This window comes from Varanus komodoensis, unplaced genomic scaffold (assembly GCF_004798865.1).
Source record: "Varanus komodoensis strain SLA01 unplaced genomic scaffold, ASM479886v1 scaffold78, whole genome shotgun sequence".
NCBI classification, from domain to species: Eukaryota; Metazoa; Chordata; class Lepidosauria; order Squamata; family Varanidae; genus Varanus; species Varanus komodoensis.
The window spans coordinates 2,319,087-2,346,690 of NW_025336455.1; the positions used below are offsets into that span (position 1 = coordinate 2,319,087).

General features: G+C 66.0%; 2 protein-coding genes across 2 annotated transcripts in view; one reads left to right on the plus strand and one right to left on the minus strand.

Moving 5' to 3' along the window:
* Positions 1 to 26,532, plus strand: part of BOP1 (BOP1 ribosomal biogenesis factor) — a 58,531-nt gene extending 31,999 nt beyond the window's left edge. Inside the window, exons 3-15 of the mRNA XM_044453251.1 lie at positions 20,260 to 20,414; positions 21,872 to 21,989; positions 22,095 to 22,196; positions 22,636 to 22,848; positions 22,990 to 23,151; positions 23,531 to 23,611; positions 23,792 to 23,861; positions 23,962 to 24,094; positions 24,620 to 24,800; positions 24,977 to 25,265; positions 25,346 to 25,430; positions 25,782 to 25,889; positions 26,008 to 26,532. Of these exons, the coding sequence (XP_044309186.1) occupies positions 20,260 to 20,414; positions 21,872 to 21,989; positions 22,095 to 22,196; positions 22,636 to 22,848; positions 22,990 to 23,151; positions 23,531 to 23,611; positions 23,792 to 23,861; positions 23,962 to 24,094; positions 24,620 to 24,800; positions 24,977 to 25,265; positions 25,346 to 25,430; positions 25,782 to 25,889; positions 26,008 to 26,161 (1,851 nt within the window). The 3' untranslated portion in view covers positions 26,162 to 26,532. The remainder of the gene's footprint in view (positions 1 to 20,259; positions 20,415 to 21,871; positions 21,990 to 22,094; positions 22,197 to 22,635; positions 22,849 to 22,989; positions 23,152 to 23,530; positions 23,612 to 23,791; positions 23,862 to 23,961; positions 24,095 to 24,619; positions 24,801 to 24,976; positions 25,266 to 25,345; positions 25,431 to 25,781; positions 25,890 to 26,007) is intronic.
* SCX (scleraxis bHLH transcription factor) lies at positions 4,690 to 14,726 on the minus strand. Its single transcript, XM_044453328.1, has 2 exons — positions 14,071 to 14,726; positions 4,690 to 5,247 (listed from the first exon to the last, which is right to left on the minus strand). The coding sequence occupies exons 1-2, from the start codon at positions 14,605 to 14,607 to the stop codon at positions 5,209 to 5,211; spliced, it is 576 nt and encodes a 191-aa protein (XP_044309263.1). The 5' UTR covers positions 14,608 to 14,726; the 3' UTR covers positions 4,690 to 5,208.
* Positions 26,533 to 27,604: the final 1,072 nt, after the last annotated feature.

Sequence of the window (27,604 nt, forward strand, 5' to 3'; positions counted from 1 at the left end):
CTGCTGGTACCAAACCTTCATCTGCATGCAGTCGCCACCCTCCCCCAGCTCTGCTGGCTCCTGACCCAGGCGGCTCCACGGGAAGCTTGCCTCCCTCCAGTCCCTCACCTGGCATGACCTCCGGGTCGACACTGGGGTGCCCCTCTGCTTGGCCTGCCAGCCCCAGCCAGCTGATTCTGGAAGAGCGCTGCCTAGTTTTGCTTTCTTAAAGGCACGAGGAGCATGCAAAAAGCCCCGTGCCGGTTCTGCAGTCTCTGATTTGCCCTTGCTGATCCACGTCGGGAAGGACCTAGGAGGGTACAGGAGTCCTGGAACTGCTTGTGGCTCCGTGGGGCGAGTTGGCGGAGAGGCTGCTTGGTTGGTGGAGGTCGCTGTCAGCTGAGCCGGACAGACGTGGGGGGGGGGGTGCACAGCCCCCAGCTGCCTCCCTAGCACTGCATTCCAGCAGGGGCTACTGATGCACATGGCTTCGGCTGTCCCGGACCTGGTGGCCAGATGTGAGTCGGGGCACGGCAGTGCGCGGGGGAGTGTCTCTGGCGGAAATGTTACGCGCCCCTCACAGATCCGTCTTCTCTCCCCCACACCCCTCTCACACACACGGTCTAGGGGTGTGGCTGGTCCCTCCTGTGGCTGTGAGTCCCTCATGCAGAGTGCGTGGGTCAAAGCCCGACGTCAAGGCGCGACTCTCCCCGTCTTTGTATTTGGATTTGTACCCGCAAGGGCCTGCGATGCCCCCCCCCACCCCACCCGGTGCAGCTAACGAGCACTCGTGCCTTCGGAGCGAGCAGCCGCAGGAGAGCCAAGCTGCCGCGATGCGCCTTGAGGGCCGCTTCCGCGGTTCAGGGGCAAAAGGGCCTTGCTGAGGTGGGAGAAACGCGTGAGGAACAGGCACGTTGGCAGGACGGGCCGCTGGCGCACGGGCATCGGGCATCTGCCTGCCATGCTGCCGGGATTTGGGCCCTTTGCAGCTTCTGAAGGTCACGAGCCCAGAGGCAAGATCAGGCCAGACACCCCTCTGCCCCCACAGTGACCAGAGATGCTCCAGTGGAGGCCGCAGGCACGCCGCGCGCTTCCCCGGGGCTGGCGTGCTGCGGAGGGAGGGAGGGAGGGAGGCGGGCTGGTGCGTCAAGCTGCGTGTCCCCTCCGGGCTGTGGCGGTGATAGCCATCCCCTGGCCAAGCCTGGCACTTCCCGTTTAAAGCCCTTTTGGCGGGTGGCTGTCGCCACATCTTGTGCCAGCGGGCGCCATGGATAAGCTGCGCGGCATGTAAGTTGCTCCCTTGAGCCTCCTGAATCTCCCACAGTGGGCAGCCCGGCGGGAGGAAGAAAACTTGTCTTGTCACACCACGCATAATACTGTTACAGATGTCCAGCTCATCTCCCCCGCCGCTTTGTCTGTGTCCTGCGCTGTGGTCCCTTGCCTGGGGAGGTGCCTGGGCAGCTGCGCCAAACACCTGGTTGCCCTTTGCTACACTCTGCAGTGACCGCTTCAAGGCGTGGCAGCCAGCACGGCCACGTCATTCTGGTGTGGTCACGACACAGGCGCACATCAAGATGCTTGCCCAAGCCACGCACCCGCCGTACCCTTGGCACGACGACCCCCATTGCCCCAGCCAGCCTGGCCTGTTGATGGAAGAAGGAAACTGTCGTCCAGAGCATCTGCAGGGTGCCAAGTTAGAGGAGGAAGGTATAAAGGCCTTGCAGTCTTTACGCTGCCCACGATCCCTCATACGGTGGTCGCCCTTTTCACAGTGGTGGCCCACTGGGCCAACATCTTCGCTGAACTATTCGCTAGTACGCCAAGATTTTCTCACACTGCTCGTCCCTTGACCTTTTCTCGCTCATTCTCCCGCTTTATAGGGATCCGAGTGGATTCTTTGCAGTCCGTTCTCGCTTGAGCCGCTCTGCATGGCATGGGCACACCAGGCCGGCTCTGAGAGCTGGTGCGGTGCAGAGGCGAAGGGGGGGCTGGGACTGAGAAGACCTTGGTCACATCGCCCGCTGGGTGACCTGCGGCCCGTCGCTGACTCGCAGCCGGCCCAGTGCACCTCGCGGGTTCCCTGTGTGGATAAGGACTCTGGGCGTTTCCTTGGGGTTCCTCCCCAGAGGAGAAAAAGGTGGGGTAGGAAGGCTGTGCAGCGGTACTGCCAATGCTCTTGCGGCTCCCCCCACCATGGGGTCATGGCAGAGCATGCTGAAGGCATCCCCCCCGCTGTGGAGCCGCGGGGGAGGCCATTTCTCACATCCCCCCGTTGTGTGAAGGGTCCGCTTATCCCACTCTTTGCTCCTGTGTATATTTAACTGGCTCTGTATGTGTTGAGGGAAGTCAGGTGAGCGATGGAGCTTGGCCCACAGAAGCCACGGCCTTCTCGCTCCCGGCCTTGGCTGGCAGCCACCGGCAGCTCCGGCCTGCCTGTTTTATCATTTTGTTTGCTGCCGCTTTTCCTGGATCTTCTTGAGGTCTGAGCCGCATGATCAGCCTGTGCTTTGCTATAGCTTCATAATCTCTTCATTTCTTTCTCCCCGACTCTTGCCTTCCGTTCCTCCTTTGTTTTTTAGCTTCTGCCTGGGAAAAAACTTTACTGGCAACAGCACGAAGCTTCTCAGCCTCCCCTTTGCACAGTGAACCCAACCCCTGTTCCTGTCTTCCATGTAAGCGCCAACCAGCTTGGGCTGAGCTGATTCAGAGCCCGTCAGGAATTAAGACAACTGGTTTGGAGAATGGCAAACTACTGAAAATAATGCATAATGGAAACATTTCACTAGCCCTTGTGGTAGCCATAACTGGGAGAGGATAAGATCCTGCTCTGTGGATTAGCAGAAATGTGAGTGGGGGCCTGGGCCAGATACTTCTCTCCCAAAAACTCGTGGAAGAATCCGTTGTCGCTTCTTCCCACTGTGACTCCTTCCACCAGGCTGCATATCGACCTTCCCCAGCCTAGTGTCCTCCAGCTGTTTGCAATGCAACTCCCAGCAGGAGTGGATCATTAAATGGCAGATTTAATGGAAGGGGCCTGCGAGGTCATCCGGTCCAACCCGCTCCAAGTTAAAGCATCCTGGACAGGTGGCTGCCCAGCTGCATCTCGAATGCCTTCAGGATGGGGGGCTCTCTGGTTAAAGTCCCAAACACCTGGAGTGCACCAGGTGTTGGGGAGGCCGCTGCAGCACCTTTTCCTTTGTTGATCTCCCTCTTTTAGACAAGAAACCCAAAACACCTAATTTTTCTTGATCTTTAAATTAAAAGCAGTTTCTGTCCACAGAGCTTTTGGGGTGTTGCGCCTCTGCCATGCCCGTGGCTTGCTCCACAGTCCCTGTACACCGATGCCCCTTGCCTTTCCTGGTGAGGCCGGCGCATCCTCTCTGCATGGGCGTAAAAGCTATTCCGGGTGGCGTCGTTGGCATCCCTCTTGGCCAGCAGGCCGCATTTGGAGCAGAAGGAGATTCAAGTGCTGCTGGGCACTTCCCGCAGTCCACTTTCTCTGTGAGAGTGTGCGCCACCCCTTTGTTCCAGTTTACGAGATAATCGGGGTGCAAGGCTTTCTAGATGCCCAGCGTCACGACCAAAGAGGCCCCGGCCAGGCAGGACTGGGAGCACCACTCCGGCAGCGAGGCAGGGTGCCCGGGAGCAGTGTTGGTTCCTCCTGCTGCCCTTCTGTCCCAAATCAACTGGATTTCGATGCCTGGTCTCCTCTAAAGTTCGGGGGATAGTGTAGGGCAACCATGACAGTTCACATGCCTCTCTTTGTAAGGGCAGGTGAATGTCCTGCGCCTGCAAGATGAAGAAAGACCTAAAAGACCGGTCGGTCATGTGAAAGCTCCATCTGAACCAGCCCCGGTCAGCCAGATTCCCCGGAAGGTATTGGGGTTCCCATGATTGAACACGCACTGGACGGCTCTCGAGAGGCCGGGTGCCTCTGAACCTGTGGCAGCCAGTGGCCCTGCCTCCTCCGTGGCTTTGCGTAATCCCCTCGCGAAGCCCTCCGAAGCCAGTGGCCGGAATTGTGTCTTGTGGCGGGGAATCCACTGTGTTCAGCAAGCGTTGTGTGAATGCGCAGGTTCATCTGACCTGACACTGGGAGCGGGAGAGCACAGAGGCGGCAGTCCCACCCCGCACCCGCCCGCCCTCCCGCCGCAGGCCGCGATCCCCCCATCTCCACACTGCAGCTGCTGAGGGGGGTCTTGCCAGCGCTGCCGCCAGCGAGGCGTCCCCACTTGCCCACCATGCCGTGCGGCTCCTGGGGACACCAGCTTCTCTTGCTGCCCCAGCCCCACAGAGGAGCTGCCCCCCACCCCCTCGCTCCTGCCCTGCCTCGGCCCCCCCTTGGAGCCGCGCGTCGAATCCTGCAGCAGGGAGCGTGCCCGGGCATCATCCGGGGTTTGCTCGCAGGGGGGTTTTGGGTCCCACTCCGGGGTACCTCTGGGCCATGCTGGGCCTCGTGTGCCCACCTGTGGCCTCTCCTCGCTCACGCGGCACCTCCCCATTCCGTGCTCGCGTTGGGCTTTGGCCGGAGAGGCCGGGTCCACGCCCCTTCGGCCTCAGCACCTGCTCTGAACGGGCCAGGCCTTGGTGCGCTACGGGTGGAGAGCAACTTCTGCCTGAGGAGACCCCTTCCGCGCACTCGTGGCAAGGCCGTGCGCAGACCCCCTCCAGCAGCACGGCCGAGCGCGTTACCAGCACAAGATTCTCGTCTCACTGTACAAGTAACTTGGGTTTATATTATGGTAATCAATGACATGAATCTCCAGCATGTATTGATCTTAGCCCCACCCAAGGCTCTGCGAGCGGAGCAGCCCACCGTGCCGCACCCCCGCTTCAGCCTCTCTTCCTCCTCCTGGCATCCCACCCACAAAGCAAGAAGAGCTTCCCGGCAGGATCAAGGTCCCTGAGGATCGCCCTGTCGGGAGTGGGCTTGAGCAGCAGGACGCCCCCTTCGTGGCAGCACCAGTCCTGCAGCGCCTGCCTCGTCGCAGCAGAGCAGAGTCCCGCCTTGCCTTTTCTCGCCGGCAAATCCAAGCCCCGAAGGTGCTCAGTGTCTCCTCCGGGCCAGCCTGCTATAAGTTTATCCTGGGCAGAACCACAGAGCTCCTGGCGGCAGTTTGGTGCAGGCTGGAAGGATCTGTCCTGTTGCTTTCCATGTGTGGGTTCTCCCTCGTTCCGTCTCTCTCTTAAACACCTCCTCCTCCACCACCTTCCCGAATCCATCATTGTCTAGCTTCGAATTGCCGTCTTCCTGTCTCTGTCTTTACTCTGCAAAGGGACAAGAGTGGATGAACAACGTTAGGCAAAGCACTTCTGGTGGAGAGAACAGCTGAGGCTGCTCCAGAAAGCACCTGGCTGCCGCAGGGATCCCTTTTTGTCCGTCTGCGCTGCTGCTGCTGTCTTTCCTACAAATGCTCCACTGAAGTCCTCGCTAGGCCCGCCTTGTTCATTTGCGCTCCTTGTGCCCGGACTTCTCCCCCCTTGCACCCTGTTCCTGCATGCTCCCTCCTCCTCCGGAACCATCGGCCCTTCCTCTCAGGCAGCCTCTCTGTAAGGCGACGGGGGCCTTGATGGCACCTCTGCCATTTGGTGCTGCCTTACAGCGAGGCGCCCAGCGGATTGCGGACGCTGCAGCCTGGCTCCATCCCAAACCCACGCGCCCATCAGATGCCAGGGCAATGGATGCTCAAAAGCTTCACGAAGGAATGTGGGGTTCCAGGGCTGTGGGGACCAGCGCTCTCCCCCGGCCTCCCTGCTTCTCTGTTTGGGGCGCGCCCTCGTCTGCCCTTCTCCATCAGCCCCCTGCCCTCGGGATAAGCACGAAACGTGGACCGCAGTTTGACTGGGTCTGCCCGAGCAGATCCCAGTGACGATTTGGCGAGGCGCGCCCTTCGCTCCCACTCTGGCCCTTGGCTCCCGGCGAGCTCAGCAGCGAGGGCGAGCGCTCGGCCTGTGGAGGGACCAGGGCGCGGGGCAGCAAGCACTCGCTCGTCCTCGGGCGGGCGGAGCGGCGGCAGGCGTCCCCCGGCTGCCCGCGCTCTGGCAAGTCAGCCTGTTTGGGGGTCTCAGAATGGCCGGGCAGGCCTGCCGCCGGAGCAACCTGCCCCCAGACTGCTGCCCCCGCTGCGGCCGCGGTGCTTGGGGCTTTTGTTTGCTCAGGACGGGGCCTCCGGCTCCCCCGTGCGCTGTGCCCGGCGTGGGATCAGCGGCTGCTGTGGCCCATGCTCGCGGCAGCCTCATCCTTTGTGAAAGGGGAGGCCGGGGGGGGGGGTGTTCAGCTCAGAAATGGTGAAATTAAATTTCCCAGATGTTCAGGCCCCAGGAGTTCTCTTGCTGTCTGGAGAGGAAATGGGGATTCGGAAAATCCCGCCTCATAATTTTTCCCCTATCACCTTGCCTTTCCGCTGCCATTAAGTTAAGCAGGAACAGTAAATTAAGGGGATTGTGAAGCAGGCCCATCTTCGGGGGTGGGGGTGTGAGCGCAGGAAAAGGCACCTCCTGGCCCCTGCGCCCCAAGCAGAGCAGCACAGCTGGCCTCCAGGTGCCCACTGGCCGCGGAGCCAGCCGCCCTGGGGCTCCGGCTGCAGCTTGTCGCCTCCGCCGTGCCACGGGGGGAAGTGTGGGCGCTGGAAGAGCCTGGAGCTGGGCTCTGCCCGGCAGCCGAGCGCCTGGCCTTGGTGGCCTTCCCTCCAGCGCACGCCCAGTCCCAACCGCATGCATGGAGCTGGGCGGAAGGGATGCCCCCATCTGAAAAACTGCTTGTCTTGCCTGATTAAGCAATGCGGTGTGAAAACGAGCGGGCGTTTGCAGCCCTGGGCCTCTAACAAGAGACAGGCGTGCGCGTCAGGAAGGCTATCTAGGCGTGAATTTAAACAAGTAGCCATGACATCAGCAAAGCGATTCTGCACCCTTTTGTTTGAGGATGGGTGTAGACCCGGCCCTTTGCTTTTGCTCAGCAAGCACGTTGAGGTCAAGCGCTTTTCTGCCCTGGGGGGCTGCCATGGGGCAGGAAGCCTCCTTTGGCTGCGGACTGGAGAGGAGGCCGGTGGCTTCCAATATATGCCTCCGACCAGCTTCCCAGGCACCAGCCTCTCCTACGCGCAAGTTGGCCGCTTCCAGCTTTGTCCCATCAACTCTTCTCACCTCTGCAGGATTCTCTGGCCATGTGGGGCAGGTGGGTGCCGTGTTTTCACACATGCAGAGCGTGTGTCGGATCATGCACTGTTACAGATCACCTCGTGTTCTCCTTAAAATCGCTAAAACAAGTTGGGCTTCCAGCACGGTCCAGGAGCACGTCTGGTCAGGCATCCTGCCTCACGCCCTGCTGAGCATTTCTGGGCACTGGACTGCGCAGGTGCCGTTTCCTTGTTGTGCCAGTTACATCTGAGTCGAGCCGGGGGGGCGGGGGCAAAAGCACTCTTTGCCTCTCTGACAGCATCCCGGAGCCAAAACGGGGGGGGGGGGGTATGGCCTGGGTAATGCCGAGCTGGCACCCAGGGGCTCATATGCCTGTTTCCCTCTCTGGTCCTAATCAGGGGCTTCTGCCCTGGACATTTCCTGAGCAGGGAAGCCTTTACGGGGTGCGGGGGGAGGTCTCTCTTCCTTTGCTGGCCTGTGAGAGGGTTCCCTCAAGCCCTGACCCCCCTAGACCTCCAGAGGCGCAGCTGCCTCTCTCCTTTCGGAGCCCACTTAGCCTCCCGCTGAGTTGCGACTTCAAAGTGGGGCCTTTTCCTGCTCTTAAGCAAACAGCTGCTTGGAAGGGAGGGAGGGTGGGAGGGAGGGAGCGTCACGGAGCAGAGGAAAGCGGGTACAGGCCACCAGAAACCCCTCCTGCGTCTGCTCTTGGGGAACCTGAAGCAGCCCGGTTGCACTGCCTCCCATTCTCGCGGCTTGGGGAATCTGTTTGGCGCTGGGGACATGAAGTGAAAGAGGGCTTGGGATGGGGGCGCGTGGCCACGCCACGCCGAGCACGGGCGGGAAGCCCCGCGAGGCCAGTGGCGTTTCGCCCTGGCGGGAGGCCTTCCCACAGCCGGGGCCAGCCTTGTGGCGCCCTTCCCGGCAGCCTCCGAGGGAACCGGAGGAGGCGAAGGCAGGAGGCACCCCGGAGCCAGCGCGCGCGGCAGCCTGCAAAATCCACGCCTCGCGAGAGGCCCAGGTGCTCCCTGTCCCCTTCCTTGTCCGTAGGTAAAGCTGATGGCCATCGTGGTTGCAGAGGTCTGTTGGGGAAGTGTCCTGGGTTCTTTTTTTAAGGCTAAAGAATTCGAGTAAGGTGGCCGGTAAAAGGAAACCCCAGTGAATTACTTTTCAGGCTGGTCTGGCACCTTGCGCGGCCAGGGAGCACCCTGGGGGTGGAAGGGGGGGCACCTTGCGTGGCCGCCATGGGCTGGGACCCATGAGCCGCCCTCGCCTGGGCATCATGGGCGTGGGCCGGGCTGGGGCAGCAGCGGGGTTCGTGCCCAGTGGCTGGGTGGGGAAACCAGCTCCTGTAGCTCTCCAAGCTCTCCAGGGAGATTTTGGGAGAGTGGGTGTGTAGTAGACCCATGTGCGAAGAGGATGGCACATTTGCAATGTATGGCCATCGCAGAAACGTTCCACGTTTTGTACAAGTTTGCGCGCACCACTTAAAGGATTGCTCATTTAATTAGTTTCTATACTGCTGAACAGCCAGCGCTCTGGGAGGGTCACAAAGCCTTCGAAAGGTTGCCCTGAATAAGGATGGCCATGGCCCCTTACGATCCCTTCCCATTGTGCCCCGCGCATACACACTGAACGAGGCGCCCGCCTGCCAAGAGGGCCCCGGACGGCCCCCATTCCCGGCTCCCCGTGCCCCGCGCCAGCCGTGCGCCTGCGGGGTGGGAAGCGCTGGACAGAAGGGAGGGGTGCTTCGCCCGGCGAGGAGCGTGCCATGCTTGTGAGCCTCCCCAGGAAGGCGGACGGCCACCGGAGGCGCTGGCGGGGTGTTTAGAAACCAAGCCGTCCGGAAGAGGCCCTGCTGGGGAGCGGGCCGTGGCCCACGTCGGCCCGCGGGCTCACGCAAGAGGGCAGTGCAGGGGAGCGGCCGGGCCGGGCCCCCTTGCCCGTGCTGCCAGCGCATTGTGGCCACGGCCACCTGCGCGGGACTGCAGCTGCGTGGAGGCTCCCGGCGCCTGGGATAAGGGGCCCCTTCCCGCACCGGTTGATGAGGAGGTGGGAGCAGCGGTGGAGGGGCACGCGGAATGGGTTAGGGGCGAGGGGGCTGGCTCCAGCAGCGGACTGGCAAGGCTTGGTGCCACGGCGGTGCCAGAGAAGGCTGCGGCTCGAGGCCGAGGCCCAGCTTCGCGTGCAGGCGTTCCCAGGTTCAGTCCCCAGCATCTCCACGTTTGGCTGGGAAGAAACTCCTCGCTGGAATATCAGTCTCGGGAAAACCGGACTGGCGGGACAAGGGGTCTGGCCCTGTGTGGACGGGGGAGTGGGCAGGACGCTGGGCTGAGGCGCCGGCAGGTGACCGCTCTCCTCGGGACCGGGCTTGCTGTCCTTGCTCTCGTGGGCGCCCCTGGCTTCCTCGGGCGGCGTGTGCCTTGAGTGCAGAGGGTCTCCGGCTTGTGCCTCGGCGGCGCCTCCAGGCAGGGAGGCCGGGTGGCGGGAGGCGTGCGGGGAGAGCCAGTGCCACCCGTGCAGAAATGCCGGTCTCGGTGGGCGGTGAGCTTGGCCGGCCGGAGGGTGGCTCCCTGCGTCCCACGGTCGAAAGGTCCAAGAGCCGCTTGGAGTGCCTGCACCCCGGTGTCCAAGCGGCGACCTTTTCGCCTGGCCCAGGCCGGGGGCAGGGAGCCGCTGTGGCACATGGGCTTGCAGGCCAAGGGAACGGACGACACTGCCCTTGCCCCATCCCTTGACTGAGCCTGCGTGGCTGGTGTCTGCAGCCCAATCTGCTTCTGGTGTTCTGTTGGCCGCGATTTACTTCCGTTTCTTTATTAATGTTTTCGCAAGTTCTATGTGTTTAAAGGTACGTTGGTGTATTTACTTTTGAACTGCTGATAGCTATTTCTGAACACGTTCAGAGGCATATGAGCAATACTGCCCGTCGGCCGAACTCTTCCTGTGCCGGGGCTGCTCCGCTTGCCTCAGGCCCCCTCGTGCAGAGCAGAGAGCGTGGGGCCTCCTGCTAGCAGGGGGCATCGCACCGAAACCGGGCGGCAGGGGGGCACACCTAGCAGCAATGCAGTGGGAAACTGCCCCCCAGCATGCAAAGCAAGGGCAGTTCCTCCAGTCGGGCTGCACGGTGCCGCGTCGGATGCGAAATCCTGTCGAAGCAGATGAGAAAGACCACATGGGTTGGTTCTCAAGGCTTCCCTTCTTTCATGTCAGTGATTACAAACAGCATTGAATAGCGTTTCTGGAATCTATTGTACGCTGCCGTTGTCCCCCACTCCCCCGGCAAGAGTCTGTTTCTTCATCTGGTGTTCATTAGATGGATAGGGCACCCTTCCACGGAAAACTGCGCTCAAGGTGGGAGACGTTAAAATGCAGACGACGTTATAGTGTCATAAACCCTTGAATGGGTCTTCCCCTTCTCACAACTTTTCCACCCTAAATATAGAAGTCAGGTATTAAGGTAGAGCTCTTGCTGTCTCAAGTTGTTCAGCTGGTTGTAGGAAAAGTGCATTTGCTCTCCTTCCCAAAATGTTTGGTAAAGCATGACGGTCCAGGCGAGCAGGTGGATGGAGGGGCCGCCTGCCCTGGCCCGCGGTTCCCCGCTGTTTGTTTGCGACGATCGGAGCGGCCCCTGCCACTCTCCTCCGCTTCACAGGCCTGCGTGTGGAAGTGCCTGCCAGCAGTGGAGCGGATTCTGCTTCTGTGGCAGACCTCCCTTTTCACGCTGAAACCGAAGAAGGCGCATTTTCTTTCCGCGCGTCCCCCTCTTTTACCTGGAGTCCCTGGGCGGACGCTGGGGACTTGGCGGTTCCCGAGAGTCACACGAGTGCGTGTGCTCCAGGATGCTGTTCCTCCGCAAGGCGTAGCATGCTCACCCCCGCGGCCCCCTGTGCTTGCCGTCCCACTTTGAAATATTTCAGGGTGCTGCTGGGTGGCGAGGCTTGCCTTTGGCAGTGGGGTCAGGCCCGGTGGGCTTCCTGAGCCGTGGGTCCTGAGGTTGAGCGCTCACCCCTCGCTCCAAGTCCAGAAGCCAGGCTGAGGGGAAGAGATTTTGAGAGAAACCGGCACATTCCAAAATGGAAGGGCTCACTAGCTAGAGCGATAAAATGCTTGCAGTCGATCGTGCGCCCTTTTAGTTCGAGTGAGCAGGGGTCTCCGAGGCACGCGCTTTGCTCTTCGCTGTGTGAGCCCAAAGGCAGCAGCGGTGCAGGCGGAGACGGCGTGGATCGCACCACCATTCCCATGCGCCACCGCCCTTGGGAGCCTCTCCGGCCGAGCAAGCCGGGGTGGCCGTGCGCTGGGGCTCTGCCCCTGCAGTTCCTGACCCTGGCAGCCTTCCCCTGCACGCACACCTCAGGACCGGGGGACTCTGCCGCTTCCCGCTCCAGGCGCTGCCGAGGCGCACGGCGTGTCCTCGCGAGACATTCGGTTGCTTCAGTTATTGTGAACCACCCAGAAATGTCCAGCTGTATGAACCGCCCAGGGAGCTTCGGCTGTTGGGCAGTATAGACATTGAATGATAGTACAGGAATCTCGTAGAACAAATGCATAGAATCAACAGATGCAGTGGACAAATAAGATGAAATAAACGGAGGTCAGACCTTCACCCCCCACTGCCTGCCACCGGCACACTGGCGGGCGGCTCCCCTGTTGCCTGCCGCAGCCTGCACGGCCTTGCCTGGAGCCGGGACCGGAGCCGGACCGTCTGTACGCGGAGCAGAGCAGAGCAGAGCAGAGGGGGGCCCACCAGGGGCATCCTGAGCGCTCACTCGGGAGCAGCGCCGCCTCCTGCACGGCCAGTGGCAGCCAGAGCGCCTGCCCGGGGCCCCGGGTTCCTTTCCCTGCCTGCAGTCCCAGTGGTGTGCTTCCCGGGCACCTCTCGCGCAAGCGTGCGCCACCGTCGTGCCAGTCTCCCCGCCTGGGCGTCGTTCTTCCTGGGCAACCCGCGTTGCACGCGAGGTCTGAGTGCCGGCGCGGCGCATTTTGTTGCAGCTCCCAGCACGAGGCAAAGCGGCGACTTCTGTCGGAACATCTCCTTTTCCTTCCAGGATTCCAGTCATGTGCTAATGACTTGCTGCACCAAAGCAATTGGCCGATCAAATATCGAAAAGCGGGGTTTGGACCTCTTCTGACTCCTCTGAAGGAGGATTCAGGAATTTGGTAGGCACGTTGTCTTGCGCCCGGTACTCCCTCCAGCCTGTTTGCATCCGGCGGCATCCCGTTGCTCCGCGTAAGGGCTGAGGCCTTGCGTTGCTGTGAATGCAGGAGGCGCGTTTTGCCCTGTCCTTGCCCCGTTCACCCGGCGCAGTGCTGGCCGCAGTGGTGATACACGCACGTGCCTGGTGGTGCGGTCGATGCCGGAGCCTGCCGAGCACCTGCCGGCCACTGGGTGGGCCTCCCCGCCCGAACAGGGCCGTGCATCTCGCCCTTTCACTGGCCGAATGCCCTTGTGACTCGCTCACTCTCTCACCACAGTCTAGTGAGCGAACCTTCGCTCCAGGAGGCTTGCCTGGGGCTGTCCGTGGGTCTGGCTGTGGCGCGGGAGCCGCTCTCGCGCTCTCCAGGCCGTTCGTGGGGGGACGTGTCGAGCGAGGGCCTGGCACGCGGCAGAAAGGCCCTTGTCCTCCTGCAACGGTGGCAGCGCAGGGCAGGCCAGGCCAGGCCAGGCCAGGCACGGCCGCGCGGTGCAGTGGGGGGGGCCGAGCGGACAAGGCGGGTGCCTCGTGCAGCTGCTGCGAGGCGGCGTGGGGCCGAAGCAGAGGCTGGGGAGGGATGGCAAGTGGCCCCGGCTCCACCTGCAGCTGAGGCGCGACATTCGTGGGGTGGGGGATCTCTCCAGTCCTTCACTGGGAAGCGAGACCTCGTGTAGGGATGGGGAGGCCTCCGCCGTACAGGGTCCACTTCTTCCACTGGAACCGTCCGGACAGCGGGCACCAGTTTGCGGAACAAAGTGCTCTGAGCACATGCTCAGTCCAGGAATTGGTTTCTGTAGCAGAAGTGGCGCTCATGCAAAGGTCTCTTGCAGCAGGGACCCACCTTCCTTTCCGCAAAGCATTTCTTGACTTAGCAGGCTAAATCAGGAGGAGAAAATGCCCCTTTCGGTTTTGTTTGCTTCTCTGCCGTTGGGATTGGGAAACCTTGGCTGCTCTGCTGGAAGTCACCTGAAGGTCTGTTAGTAGATCCTGGTCTAAGCTCTACTTGCCCCGTGGGAGGAGAGCTGTGGGGAGAGGCAGTCGCGGGACCTGCTTCCTCTCCCCGGGGAAGCCGTTTGGCAAGCAAGCCACCCTCTCACGCCTGAGGTTTCTGCTCCAGAGAACCCTCCTAAACCAGGCGAGGCGTCGCAGCCCACGGGCTCGTAGGCACAAACTTCTCCAGGACGGCTGACTTGCCATTCATTGTCGAAGGCTATAAGGGGCCCCCGCTACCCCTCCCCACTCATGCGCCCGCCTGAGCTGTGCAGGGACAGGATCGCAGGCCACACGCCCCGTGACCGGGCAGGCCGTGCGGCAGGTGCTGCGTCGGGAGCTCGGCCCCAGCGCCTCTCCTGGGGTGGCATCGCCTCCTGCCCTTCGTTTGCTGAGCGGAAGGTGTGAACGGCTCCGTCCAGGTCATGGCAGGAATGATGGCGGGCCAGCTGGTCAGCACTAGCCCCCCCGCCCCACCCGAGGGCCTGCAGCCCCCTGAGGGCAACTCCAGCCTGGCCGCCTTCTGCCCCAGCCACCCCCCCAGGTCTCTTCGGGGGCCAGCGATCTCTCCTTGGCTGGCTTATGCATCCTCTTCTCTTCCCCTGCGACCAGAGGGATTGGTGCGCCTTCCAGATCCCCGCAGTACACGGTGGGGTGAACTCTTGGCCAGGGTCGGGGCCCGCCGTGTTGGGGTTGCCACTCCTTAGGGGTCTCGGAGCCCCCCTTGGGCCTCCTCCCACCTCCCGCCCCCCAGCCGGAAGAGCGCGGGGCTTACCATCTTCCTCTGGTTGCTGAGGCAGAAAGTGCAGATCTGCTTGGGCTGGGAGCCTTCGCTTTCCCTCGTGGGTGGGCTCCTGCCGCCGCCGCCGCCGCTGCCGCCGTGGTGGAAGAAGGCCGGCGTGGTGTGGCACGGCTGCCCGTCCCCACACGCCTCCCCCACCAGCAGGACGTTGCCCAGGTGCGAGATGTAGCTGGAGGCCAGGCGGAGCGTCTCGATCTTGGAGAGCTTCCTGTCAGCCGGCTCCGTGGGGATGAGCGTCCGCAGCGCGGTGAAGGCAGTGTTGACGCTGTTGGTGCGGTCCCGCTCCCGCGCGTTGGCCGTGTGGCGCTGCCGGGGCTCCCGGCTGATCCGGCTGCTCTTCTTGCTGCTCCGCCGCTTGCCGCCCTTGAGGCCGTACCCGCCCGCGTCCAGGTGGTAGGGCTTCTCGTCCGAGCCCGAGCTCTCGCTCCCGTTCTCCTCGTCCTCCGACAGCATGCTGATCTCGGGGTACAGGAACCGGCTGGGGGCCGAGCGCAGCATGGCAAAGGACATGGCCGGGCTCCGGAGGGGGGGCACGGCCAGCAGCGGGGGGTCCGTGTGGGCCGCCACTCTCAGCTCCACCGCCCCATCCCCCAGCCGGCGGTGCAGGCCGGCAGGCGGGCAGGCGGCCCCCACGGCCCCTTCCCTGACGCTCGGGGGCCCTGCCCGGACCGTCTCCCAGCAGCCCGCCGGTGGCACGCGCTCCGCTCCCCGCACTGGCGCGCCTCCCCTGCCCAGCCGCCCCGGCGGAGAAGGGGCTGAGCCCTGCCACACACACGGCACTGCTGTGCTCCCCCTCGCACACGTGTGCGTGCGTCTCGAGGCTCCGTGTGGCGTGTGGCCGAGCCGAGCGAGCGCTTTATAGCGCCAGCGAGTGGCTGGCCGGAGAGGCCCCTCCCCTGCGCGCATGTCACGCCTACCTGAGCATTCCTTCCCGCTGGGCGAAGGGGGCGGCAGTGGCGGCGCGCACGGGGCGGGGGAGGACGGCGCGCACGGGCCGCCCTCACCTGTGGGGTCCCGGCCTCGCCTGCCCGGCAGGTCCCTCGCACGGGGCCTCGGCAAGGGGTGGCCGGGCCTGCTGGCATCCTGGCAGGCACTGGGCGTCCCGCAGAAGCCCGGGGAGCGGCAGTGCCGTGGACGCGGCGGGCCCGGCTCGTGTGTGTCCTCCCCGGAGGCACCGTCAGTGCGATGGGGGGGGGCATGCGGGGCCTCCGAAGCGAGTGGCATCATCCCAGTTCCTGGAGAGGGAGAGGGGAGCACTCGCGGTGGCGGCATCCCTTCCCTCGTCCCCTCCTCCTCTCACCAGGCATAACCAAATTGATCCTGCTGCTGCTGCTAATGGGGCACAGCGGGAAAGATTAACCCTAGCAGAGCCGGGCTTCGCGGAGAAGCACTTTCCTGCTCGGCCTGCGCCGCCCTCTCGCATCCTGCGCCACGAGTGCCTGGCCCTTGGCTCTCCCTCCCGCGTGTCAAGGTGGACGGGTGCCCCTCCCCTCGGTTGCAAGCTGCCGCGAGGAGTGCTCCTTCCAGGCAAGGGCTGCAAATGCACAGCTGCCCTGCCCTTCCTTCCTGCCTGCCTTCTTTCGCGGTCTCGTGTCTTTCTGCAGTAGCCGGCGGGGTTGCCGCTTGCACCGTCACCTGGTCACGTCGGATCGCCGCCTCGGGCCCAGTCCTTCCAGACCCTCGGGTCTTTCTCCCAGGCTCCAAGACGAGGCAGGTGAAGGGCCCAGCGGGGTGGCTGCACTTGGTGAGGGCCGCTCACGGCTCCTGCTTTGCCCGAAGGTGGCAGAGAGGTCCTGGGCCGCTCCCCCGGTAGCCCCTCTCCCACCCGTGGGAAAGGTGCCGAGCCCCCGCACCTTTCTGCGCTGCGCTGGGGCTGGTGCAGGGTGCCCGACCCGCACCCCCTGGGACGCCCAGTGCCCTGTCCCTGGCAGGGGGCCATGCTGGGCCGGCAGACGGACGCACGGGGGCGGGGGTCAGCGAGTCCCCCCGGCACTGCACAGGCGCAGCCGGCCCCCGGTGTGCTGCTGCTCTTTGCCCGCCCAAGCGCGGGACGGGCCTCTGTGCCCTTCTGCTGGCCGCGCCTTCAGGAGTGCTGGACGGAGCAGGGGCGCCTCTTCCCGGTGCTCGTGCGAAGGGGCCTGGTGCACGGATCCCTGTCTCCGTGCGGGGGGAGGAAGCTGTGCCGCTGCACGGCCCCCAGAAACGGGAAGGACCGTTTCCGCGTGCCCGGCAGGAGACCTTCCTTCCCTCTCACGCCGCCACCCGTACGGGCCTGGCCTTCCCCCAGCCGCCCCCCGCCTCCATTCTCCACGTGGACCAGCTATTTTCAAGGGAGCGCTACTGGGAAAAGAATCCTTCCCCTTGCCAGGAATGCGCTCCAAGGAGGAGGAATGCCTCGGCCGTTCCAAGAGCAACTTCCAGACGTGTGGCTGAGTGACATGACGGCAGCTCCTTGTGGGGGCGGGACTGACGGGGGGAGCGCCAGCCTCCGTTCTGAGCTCAACGGGTTGATGCGCGAACCTACATGGGAGGCAAGAGGGAGGGAGGGGAGGGGGTGGGAGCGGGCTGGCTACTGACACGGAGGAAAGTCTGCAGGCATGCGCTGCTCTGCGCTGCGCTGCGCTGGCGGGTGCTGAGCACCCCACGCGCGTGGTCCGGAGCGGAGGAGCGGGCGTCTTGCCCCAGCCCTACAGTGGCGGCGGCGGCGTCTCCAGCGAGCCCCATTGGCCCTCGGGCCTGCCGGGTGGTCTGAGCTTCACTTCACGGCGGCAGTCCTGCGCCAGGTGGGGACGTGAAGGATGCACCTTGAGCCGCATAGCTAGGCAGGTGTGTCCGCCCAGGCGCCCAGAGGAGCGGGTCCTTCTGCCCTGCCCTCCGTCATGCTGGCACCTGTCCGAGGGCTTCAGCTTCACCTGTGAAGCCACGGAGCCGGAAAGCTGCTTCTGCCAAGACTGGAACAAAAGGCAGGGGGCCAAACCAGGGATTCCAAGGACGCATCTTCCAGAGCCCAGGATCAGTTTTCCCCTCCTGTGTCCCCCGTAGCAGACCTGGCACCATGCTGTGGAGGCCAGGCGGCGGGGTGGGGGAGCAGGGGACAAGCGGAGTCAGGGCTTTGCCCCGGGGGCCTGCCCAGCTCCTCTGTGCCAAAGGCAACCGGCAGGCAGAAAGAGGGCCGGCTGGCACGGCCACCCGCTGCCCGTGAGCCTGGCGTGACGGGCCTGGGAGCAGCAGGGCTGGAACCTGAGGGAAGGGGGAACGCCGTGCCTGGGGGGACTGGGGTAGCTGTGTTTTGTCCCGAGTGGCAGAGGGATCCCCCCCCCCGGTGGGCTCCCTGGGCTGCTGGCACCCCCCCTCTCCCTCCCTCTTGTCAGGTGCTGGGCCCTGCCTGGTCCGGGGGCAGGGAATGCAGGCTGCCACCCTGTCCTGCGCACGGCCCGCCCGTCCATCCCCGGCGGGAAGCTCCTGGCAAGGGCCTGGGGGAGTGGAGCAGGCTGCTGGGGGGCTGGGCGGGGGCCTCTCCAGCAGCACCAGCCCAGGGGCCACTCGCTCTTCCCTTGTGTTCATGGAAACCAGGTGTCCCTGGGGGCTGGAGGTGGGGCGGCCTGGGTCCCCCTTCACACCTTGCTGCCCCACAGGCTGTGGATGAGGGAAGAAAGGACCTTGAGCTTAGCGAGGGCAGTCGGGGCTTCTCCTCGCAATGGCTGCAGGTCGAGGCGTGAGGAAGGGTGCTCCACCGGATGCTTTGGAACCTGCAGGCGGTTCTGAATGCCCGTCCTGTGCGCAGCCGCCGTGAGCAAGCGCCGGGTGGACTCGGGGGTGCACTGGCGGGCGTGTGCAGCGGGACCAGGCGCTCTGCAAGGCAGGCAGGGGTGCCTTCCGGCAGCCCCCGGGCAAGCAAGCAACCCCGCGCACACCGCCTTCTGGGACACGGGCATGCCTTTGCGGACCCTCCGGCGGCTCCTGGTGCAATCCTGTGCTGGGCCTCCGGGCCGGCGCCTCTCCGGCCAGTCGAGCCGGAGTGAGGAGGGGAGGGCAGCCGCCGAGGCCTCCCGGCTGTCCCCTGCCCAGCGGTGTGACACTCATCCCAGGGAAGGCTCAGTGGCGGCCGATAGAAAGCTGGCCCGGCCCCAGGCTGCGGTTGCCAGCGCTGTGCGTGCTGGAAAAGTGAGGCCTTCTGCCCGGACGGGCCCTGGAGCTGCCGCGCTGCCGACCGCCCCTGCCCTGCCCTGCCCTGCCCTGCCCTGCCCTAACGCGCTTAATTCCCCGCCCTGCCCTGAATGAGCCGCAGGCCGTGTCCGGGGGGCGCCCAGCCCGTGCCTCCCACCACGGAGCTGCGAGGGGCCGCAGCTGGACCGCCCGGGCCTGCCCAAAGGGCTTCCAGATGCTGGCCCGGAAGCAGCCTCCCCCCCAGGAGCCGAGGGGGCCGCCGTGCCGGGAGCAGGCGCGCTTCCTTGGAGAGCGGGCCGTCCGGGTCGGCCTGCACTGTGGGAGCGCTTCCCGCGCTCCCCGGGTGGGCACCCTGGCGCTGGAGGGCCGCTGGGCCCCGTGGCCCATAGTCTGCCCGCTGGGGAGGGAGGCAGCAGAGGGTGCAGGGAGGCTGGGCAGGCACTGTGTCCGGCCAGACCTCCAGCACGCAGGTGGGCCAGCCGTGCTGTTTTCGGTCACTCAGAATCGGAGAATGGAGCCGCCCGTGGGACTGCCGTCGGCCACGCCCGCGGTTCGAGGCCCTGGGACTCAGCCAGGGCGGGCCGAAGGAGGATTGGCCCGAGGGTGGATGGGGATGCAGGCGATACGGGCCGGGGGTGTTGAAAAGGGAGGTCTCTGTGGTGCAGGCCAACTCTCCCTCCAGCGGCGGGCCCCAGTGGCTTGCCTCTGGGGTCCCGTGTCCAGTTCTGGGCCCCACACTTCAAGGGGGAAGCAGGCGAGCTGGGAAGGGTCCAGAGGAGGGCAGCAAAGGTGATCGGGGAAGGGAGGCAAAGCCCCAAGAGGAGAGAGCAAGACCTGGCTGGTGAGGCCCGAGAAGAGCAGGCTGAGTGGAGATGGGACAGTGCTCTGCCTGCCTGCCTGCCTGCCTGAAAGGCTGTTGCGCAAGAGAGGGCCAGGATCGCTCCCTGAGCATCCCAGAGTGCAGGACGCGGAGTAACTGGCTCAAGTTACAGGAAGGCAGGTTCTGGCTAGACGTCAGGAAGAACTTCCTGACTGTGAGAGCAGCACAGCGATGGGACCGATCACCGGGGGGGGCTCTCCCCCACTGGAGGCAGTCAGGAGGCGACTGGGCAGCCGTCTGAGGAAGGGTTGAACTGGGAGCCCTGTGCTGGGCAGGGGGCTGGGCCTGGTGGCTCTGGCTCATTGCGCCCCTCTGCTCTGGGACTCCATGTGGCAGCAGAGGTCTATGTAGGAAGTTTGGGGAACCGAATTTGGGGTGGGGGTGAGCCTGCAGGAGCGCAGCAGGGCAGGGCCTCTCGGGGCACCCAGGCAGAGCAGCTCCCACCCCGAGGGGCATGTCTGCGGCTGCACCCGAGGTCATCTCCGTACCGGGCAAGGACTCCTGTTACGTTGAAGGAGTTCGGCCTTTGAGAACCCCAAGGGGGCTGCTGGGGTCGCTTGTGAGCGCGGTCGCGCTGGGGCCTCCTTTGCGCGCACTTGGTTTCCTGCCGTTTCGCTATATCGTGGTCGATAGTTGCAGACGCCTGAAGAACTTGGCGCTATCAAGCGCTGCGCTGCCACGCCGCTGGGGTATAAATTAATAAATAAGCACCTCCGCGGGAAGGCTGTGGGAGGAGAGTGGGGGGCATTGCCCCGCATATGCGCGGCGGGGGGGGGGGGCGGTCTCCGCAGAATCCGGTCCTCCTTGGCCCAAGGACCGGCACGCTGCCAGGCCACCTTTCGGGGCGCTGCACAGGTGAAGGCGGAAGGGCAGGTGCCAGAGGTGCTGGCCTGCCCAAGCACAGAGCGACTCCTGCCGCAGGTGGGGCACGCTCGCCTCGCAGGACATAGGACAATCCCCAAGAAGCCCCCAAGATCACGGCCAGGAGAGGAGGCAGCCAGGTGCGCTGGGCTCTGCCCCTGACCCGTCGCGGACGGCACTGGGGACGCTCTGCTCGCCCCGGTGGGAGCGGCTTGCGCTGATCCGCCTCCTTCGTCTCCCCCCCCCCCCCGCAGGACATCCGCAACACGGTGGGCAACATCCCCATGGAGTGGTACCAGGACTTCCCACACATCGGGTATGACTTGCACGGCAAGAAGATCTTCAAGCCCATCCGCACGAAGGACGAGCTGGACCGCTTCCTGGAGAAGATGGAGAGCCCCGACTACTGGTAAGAGGGCACCGTGCCCGTGGCAGATGGGCGGGGGGAGGTGGGACAGCGCCCCGTGGCCCCCTGTCCTTTGGGGAGGGGAGAGCGCTGAGCAGATGAGCAACGGAGATGACGGGGCACCAGAGGGGAACGGGGTGGCAGGAACGCCCGGGTGCCCCTCCCCAGATTCACGTCCGCAGAGGGAGCCTGAGCAGGCCAGGCAGGCAGGGAGCCCGTGCCAAGAGCCAAGCGCCCCGACCGGACCGACGCGCTGCAAGCAGAAGCTCGCCAGCACTTTCTGGTAACTGTCCCAGAGTTCATTAAATACTGGACCATGAAATTGCTGAGCTTACCCAAATGTTTACTATATCCCCAAGATCTGCCTCTGTACCAGAGGCTGGAAAATGATCGGTACGATCCCAGGGATCTGAGGGAGGGGATCCGGAGGCTACAGGCTGGGCAGCGTGACTTCTGTTTTGGGTCAGCAAGTTGAAAGCATGAGTGAAAACCAGGGCGAAAGGCCAGGAGGGCGCGAGGGAGGGCCCGCTCCGCCGACTCCGCACGGCTCCTGCGCAGGGCAGCCCTGCGTGATGGCCTGAGCGCCCGGACCAGCGCGATCCGGGGGACCTTCGGAGGTCGGGCTGCCAAAACGCGTCGGCTTGGAAACACGGCAAGTGGGGAGGTGTTCAGAATTATGTCAGCACAGCGTTCTCCCTTGCCGTCACGCGAGAGCCCAGCGGTCGCCCCATGGGCCGGTTGGTGGGAAGGACTCCTTCATGGAAGGCGTGGCCGCGGGGAACGGTGCCAGCCCTCGATCGGGGCGGCTTTAAGAGGGGCTGCACAGGTCCATGGGAGGCAGCGCTCGGGCTCGTGGCCTCAGCAGCTCCGTGCTGCGTCTGCTCCGCCTCCTGCCCGAAAGGGCGCTCAGCACTCCTGCCGCTCGGAGGATCCTGTGGGCATCGGGCCAGGCTGAGGCGGCGTGCCTGCGCTCGCGCGCTCGGGGGCTTGGGCAGGCAGCGGTGTGGGCTCTGCTCCTTCCCACTGAGCCTGCGAACAGCCGGTTTGCCTCCGTGCGTCTTGGACTGGGTGGGCCATCGGCCCGATCCAGCAGGGCTTCTCCTGGGGGCTTGGGAGCATCCGCGATCCTGCGTGTCTGTGGCTTTCCGCTGTCTTACAGTCCAGTGGAAGTGCTCAGTCGAAGGCCAGGCTGGGCAGCCTCTCCTGGGAGAGGGTGCGGACGGCAGGGGGTGCGGGAGGGGTGGGTGGCGCTGAAAGGGAGGCCCTGGAGGCGCACGCCTTGGTGATACCATGACTAGCCAAGCCGGGAGTGTAGGTGGCCCCGCCGTGGATGAGGAGAGAGGTGGGAGGAGGGACGAGAAGGAAAGCCCCCCCCCCCCTCTCTCTCTCTCTCTCTCTCTCACTCACTCACTCACACTCTGCGGTGACGTCCTTTCTGCCCCGCTTCCTGCCCACACCAGGCGGACCGTGCAGGACAAAATGACGGGCGCAGACGTGAAGCTGACCGACGAACAGGTGGAGCTGGTGACCCGTCTCCAGAGGGGCCACTTCGGGGAGGTGAAGTTCAACCCTTACGAGGTGAGGCCTGCTCTTCTGCCCCCCCCCCGTGCCGCCTCCTGGCATTCCCCCCGGGTGAGTGGGGTGGGGCACGGTGGCAGCCGCCTGAGACCGCCTCTCTCGCAGCCGGCCGTGGACTTCTTCAGCAGCCAGGTGATGCTGCACCCGGTGACCAACCGCCCAGCGGACAAGCGGAGCTTCATCCCCTCCCTCATCGAGAAGGAGAAGGTGAGCGCAGGGCGGGCCGGGGCCCTGGAGCACTGGGCCGGAGAGCAGCGGCTGGAGCCGGCTCGGGTCACACGCCCGGCTCTCCTTCCATCTCCGACCCCCAGAAGCCCCCCTCCCCCAGACCCATCTCGGGGCGCGCCCGGATCCCCCGCTCAGCCTGCCGAGGACAAAGCCCCACAGGCCCGTCCTGAGCATTGTGTAACGCTCCCCCCACAAGAGCCAATTCACTGCTTGGGCGCCCCCGGAGCCCACGGGAGGGGGGCTTGCTGGCCTCTTCCTCGCCGGCTGGAAGCAGCGGCATGGGGAGCACGGGGCCCCCGCAGCCCCTGTCCCGGGGAGCGAGGAGCACTGCCCAGCAGCCGGGCAGGACGAGCCCAGGGGGCAGCATGGAAGCGCAGCGCGCCCTCCAGTGGGTGGTGATGGGCCCGCCCCCCTGCAGGTCTCCAGGCTGGTCCACGCCATCAAGATGGGCTGGATCAAGCCCCGGAAGCCCGCGGAGGACACGCCCGCCTTCTATGACCTGTGGGCCCAGGAGGACCCCAACTCCATCCTGGGCCGGCACAAGATGCACGTGCCGGCCCCGAAGCTGCCCCTGCCTGGCCACGAGGAGTCCTACAACCCCCCGCCAGAGTACCTGCCCACAGAGGAGGAGGTGAGTGGGCCCGGGTGGGGGCTCTGGGCGGCGGCAGCGCTCCAGGGCCGGAGGCAGCGCTGCCCCGGGGCGGCTGGCCCGTCCGGCCCGTGAGGCCCCGGGCACCCGGCCGCCCCCCACACCTGCCGCTCTGCCCCGCAGAAGCTGGCCTGGGAGGAGCAGGAGGCCTCCGAGCGCAAGCGGAACTTCCTGCCCCAGCGCTTCCGCTGCCTGCGCCAGGTGCCAGCCCACCCCCGGTTCATCCATGAGCGCTTCGAGCGCTGCCTCGACCTCTACCTGTGCCCGCGCCAGAGGAAGATGCGGGTGAGTGGGCGCGGCAGGGAGGCCCTCGCTGCCCGGGTGGGAACAAGCCAGGCGGGGCCTTGGCCCGGAGCCCTTCCAGGGCGGGGGCGGGGGGGGCCTTCTGTGGCTCTCGGCTGCTGGGGGGGGCGTGCAGCGTGCCTTCCGTTCCCCCACGCGCAGCACTGGGGGCCTGCAGGGGGAGGGGGGAGGCCAGTGGTCGCCAGAGGCAGCCCCCTCATCTCCAGTGACCCCCGGGGCGGGGGTCTCCTGCACGGCACGGGCTGTTCTTTTCGTCAAGGCGAACACGCCCGGGCGGAGAGGGCCGGGCCCCTGCGGCCCCCTGCAGAAGGCGGTGCTAGGGCTTCCGGGGCAGTGTCCACACAACCTCCCTCTCTTCCAGGTCAACGTGGACCCCGAGGACCTGATTCCCCGGCTGCCCAAGCCGCGAGACCTGCAGCCCTTCCCCACGGCGCAGGCCCTGGTGAGGCGTCCGGGGAGCCGTTCCAAGGCGTGCCGGCTGGGCGGGGGAGGCAGGCCCCCAGACCCTTCCGGGGAACCCCCGGGGGGCGCCTCCGCCCTGGCTTGGGGGGAGCGGCGGCAGGTGGGTGCGTGATGTGCCGCAGCAGGGGTGTCACCCACTGCCGTGTCCCCCCTCGACCAGGTCTACCGGGGCCACACCAGCCTCGTGCGCTGCCTCAGCATCTCCCCACATGGCCAGTGGCTGGCGTCAGGTGAGCGGAGGGTAGCGGGCTCAGCCGCCCACACGGGGCGGGGCGGGGGGGCCCATGCGGGGGTGGCGCTGGCCTCATGCCCCCTCCCGCCTCCCTGCAGGCTCTGACGACGGCACGGTGAAGTTCTGGGAGGTGTGCTCGGCGCGCTGCGTGAAGACCGTCCCCGTGCGCGGGGCCGTCAAGAGCCTCGCCTGGAACCCCAGTCCCCTCCTCTGCCTGGTGGCCATCGCCGTGTGAGTCAGCCGGGGTCCTGCTGCCGGAGGGCATCGTCCCACGGAGCGTGGCTCTGGCACAGCGCCTCAGGGCGGTGTGGGCTGTGGGGGTGACGGCATGGATCCGGAAAGGGAGCTTGGGGGCATGGAGGTTGGAAACCGGGGAAGTCGCCCATGGCCCCGGAGCCCCATGGAAGCCAGCTGCCACGGGGTGGGTGGGGGGCTTTGTGCACGCTGTGCCTTGGCCCGAAGACTAGCGGCCCCTCCGGGCTTGGGGAGGGGCGCTCCCCCCCGGCAGACCCTGCCCGGGTCCCCGGCCGGCCCACCCACTGCTCCACCACAGCTTCGCCTCGGGTGCCGGACTCGGTCGCAGCTACGGAGAGCACAGTGGGCGAGCAGAATGCGGGACCGAAGGGGCCCCAGGCCGTTCCCTAGCCGGGCTGCCGGAGCGTGCCCTCGGCCGGGTGCCCACCTGCCCCAGCGCCCGGGCTCCACACGCGCTGCCCGGCTGAGACACGCTCCCGTTCCTCCCCGCCGCCACCGCAGGGAGCAGTCGGTACTCCTGCTGAACCCCGGCCTGGGGGACACGCTGCTGCGCGAAGCCACCGACCGGCTGCTCGGCAGCTACGTGGCCCCCGAGGAGGCGCGTCCGCAGCCCGTCGCGTGGGAGGAGGCCTCCGGAGAGGACTGGCGCCAGGGCGTGCGGCTCGTCGTCAAGCACGGGAAGGTGCTGCCTCGGGCGGGCGGGCGGGCGGGCGCTTGTGGGCCGCATCCCTTCCGGCGGGAGCGGGGCCTCAGACCTCGGCCCCGTTCCCCGCGAGGCCCAGGCCGGGTGCTGGCGACAGGCGCCCGGCGGGCCCGGGCCCGGCTCCGGCTCACGCCCGCCCTGCGCTTCCCCCGCAGCCGCTGACGCAGGTGGCGTGGCACGGCAAGGGCGACTACTTTGCCAGCGTGGCGGCCGACAACAGCCACCTGCAGGTGCTGCTGCACCAGGCCAGCAAGCGCTGGAGCCAGGCGCCCTTCCGCCGCAGCAGGGGCCCCGTGCAGCGCGTGCTCTTCCACCCGGCGCGGCCCTTCCTCTTCGTGGCCACCCAGCGCTGCGTCCGTGTCTACAACCTCCTGCGGCAGGAGCTGGCCAAGAAGCTGCTGCCCAACTGCCAGTGGGTGTCCAGCATGGCTCTGCACCCGGGAGGTGAGTGGGGGGCCCGGCGGGCCGGTGGAGGGCGTGGGGCGCGCGGGGGGCTGACCGAGGGCGCTGCCGCTTCCCCCCAGGCGACAACCTGATCTGCGGCAGCTACGACAGCAAGCTCGCCTGGTTCGACCTGGACCTGTCCACCAAGCCCTACCGCGTGCTGAGGTGCGTGCTGCGGGGGGGGGCGGGCCCCGTTCTTCCCGTGCCGCAGGACCCGGGGGGAGGGCGGAGACCCGAGCCGTGTCCCAGCCCTGCTCTCCCCACCCCCGTCGCCCCCCCATTCCCCCTGGAGATGCCCCCAGCCCCACATCCCCGTGGTCGGGGGAGAGGGATGCGGGGGCGGGGGTGGCAGGGCCCTCTCTCCCCGCTGCTCCCAGGGCCTGGCTGCCCCCGTGGTTGGGGATTCGGGGGAGGCCCGCGCACGGCAGGCACCGGCTGTGGGGCGGGGGGGCTGGCGGCCGGAGGGAGGCCCCCAGGGCAGGAGGGCTGATGCTCCCGGCCGCCCCTTCCCGGCAGGCACCACAAGGCGGCGCTGAGGGCGGTGGCCTTCCACCCGCACTACCCGCTCTTCGCCTCGGGCTCGGACGACGGCAGTGTCATCGTGTGCCACGGCATGGTCTACAAGTAGGTGTGGGGTGGGCGGGGGCGCCCGGGGAGCCACGTGGGCCAGGCCCCGACGCACCGGCCCCCGGCGGGCGGCTCAGCTGGCGCTCTGCTGTGCTCTGCTCTCCCCCCCGTGCAGTGACCTGCTCCAGAACCCGCTCATCGTGCCCGTGAAGGTGCTGAAGGGCCACGCGCCAGCCCATGAGCTGGGCGTCCTGGACGTCCTCTTCCACCCCAGCCAGCCCTGGCTCTTCTCCGCGGGGGCCGACGGCACCATCCGCCTCTACACGTAGCCGGCCACCCCTCCCCTCCCCTCCCGCGGGGCTCTCTGCGTCTCTGGCTGCAGCCCGACGGGCCCGGCGGCCCCAGGCCGAGGGACAGCGCACTCGTTCAACTCCCCGGGTGCAGAATCCTTCCTCGCCTGGGCACGGGCGGGAACGGGAGGAAGGGGCAGGCCCCCCAGGCGCCTTGGGGAGGCGGCCCACCAGCTTCACCTTCTGCCTGCACCCCAGGAGGGGGAGCCGGTCCCCGAGAAGTGTTTCGGCGCCTCGTCTCTTCCGCCACGTGCCCGGGGGCTTGAGGGTCTGCCCCTCCCAGCTGTACTGCGTGGTCTCTCTCTCTCTCTCTCTGTCACTGCGTGGTTTAAACTTGCGTTTTTTCAACACAGCGTTGTATTGTATTCTGTTTCGATCTCTGTGTGATGCACCGTTGTGAACAGCCCACAGGGCTTCAGCTGCAGGATAAGCAGAACACACACGGCCCCTTCTGGGTGGCACACAAGGAACCGCACATGGGCAAACGAGCCGGGCTTGGGGCATGGCGCTCCCCGCTGCCCGTGCCTCCATCTTTCCCCTGGAATACGTGCCCAAGCCGGCCTCAGCGTCGTTTCTGGTTCGCTAGGCAGAGCTCGCCACTGCCTTCCTCTGCCGGATGCTGGTGCGCCCCCAGAGTGGGGGCACCAGCCGATCGTGCGGCAGGGCAAGGGGGCACAGCCTCCAGTCTGGGGCCCACAGGCCGGTGGGGCTGCTGGCAGTCAGATACGGGCAGGCAAGTGCCAGTCTGCTGCACTGGCTGAGCGTGCTGCAGGAGTCGGGACGCTAGTCCTCAGGACCGCTGGGTGGCTTGGGGCCAGCGGCAGCCTTGCCGCTGGGCCTGCCTCGCAGGGTCCCTGCTCTGACGGCAGAGTGGAGTCTCTCCCTGCAGCAAGAGGGCAGGAGAGGCGCTGTGCGCATCAGTGAGGGTAAAGGCAGGTGTTTCTGAGGGGAGGGTGGACGCCATCCTCCCCGGGGCCACTCTTTTCCTCCAAGCGGAGGAAGCAAACTGCCCCGGCATGACGCAGGCGGGGGGGCGAGCCAGCCCCGGGCCCCCTCCCTGGGCAAGCCTGCGCAGAGCCGCCTGCGGCTGGATGGCCAGGCAGGGCTGAGGCCCAGGGAAAAGGTCTGGGGGCAAAGCCAGCTGTGGAGCTGGGCCAGGGGGCAGCGGCTGCCCGGAGTGCCCAGCAGGGCAGGAAGCTGCGCGGTGTGGCCGCCGCCATGGGGCCGCATGCTGCTCCTCGGGGAAGGCCTTGCCTCCGCTCCCGAGATAACAGGGCTGGCCTTTGCCCCCCCCACCTGGGCAGCAGCAGTGCCCCTCGGCCACAGAGCCACGCTTCCGGCGCGCCACTGACCGGCCGGCCGCTCACTTGCAGGGCCGAAGGGCGCCCCAGCTTCCCTCAGCCCGTCTCCCCACCCTGCACC

Coding starts and splice junctions, on each gene's coding strand:
- SCX (XM_044453328.1), bottom strand. CDS start 14,607: ATGTCCTTTGCCATGCTGCGCTCGGCCCCCAGCCGGTTCCTGTACCCC. Junction 5,248..14,070: donor TCAGCAACCAGAGGAAGATG/GTAAGCCCCGCG, acceptor GTCCCTTTGCAG/AGTAAAGACAGAGACAGGAA.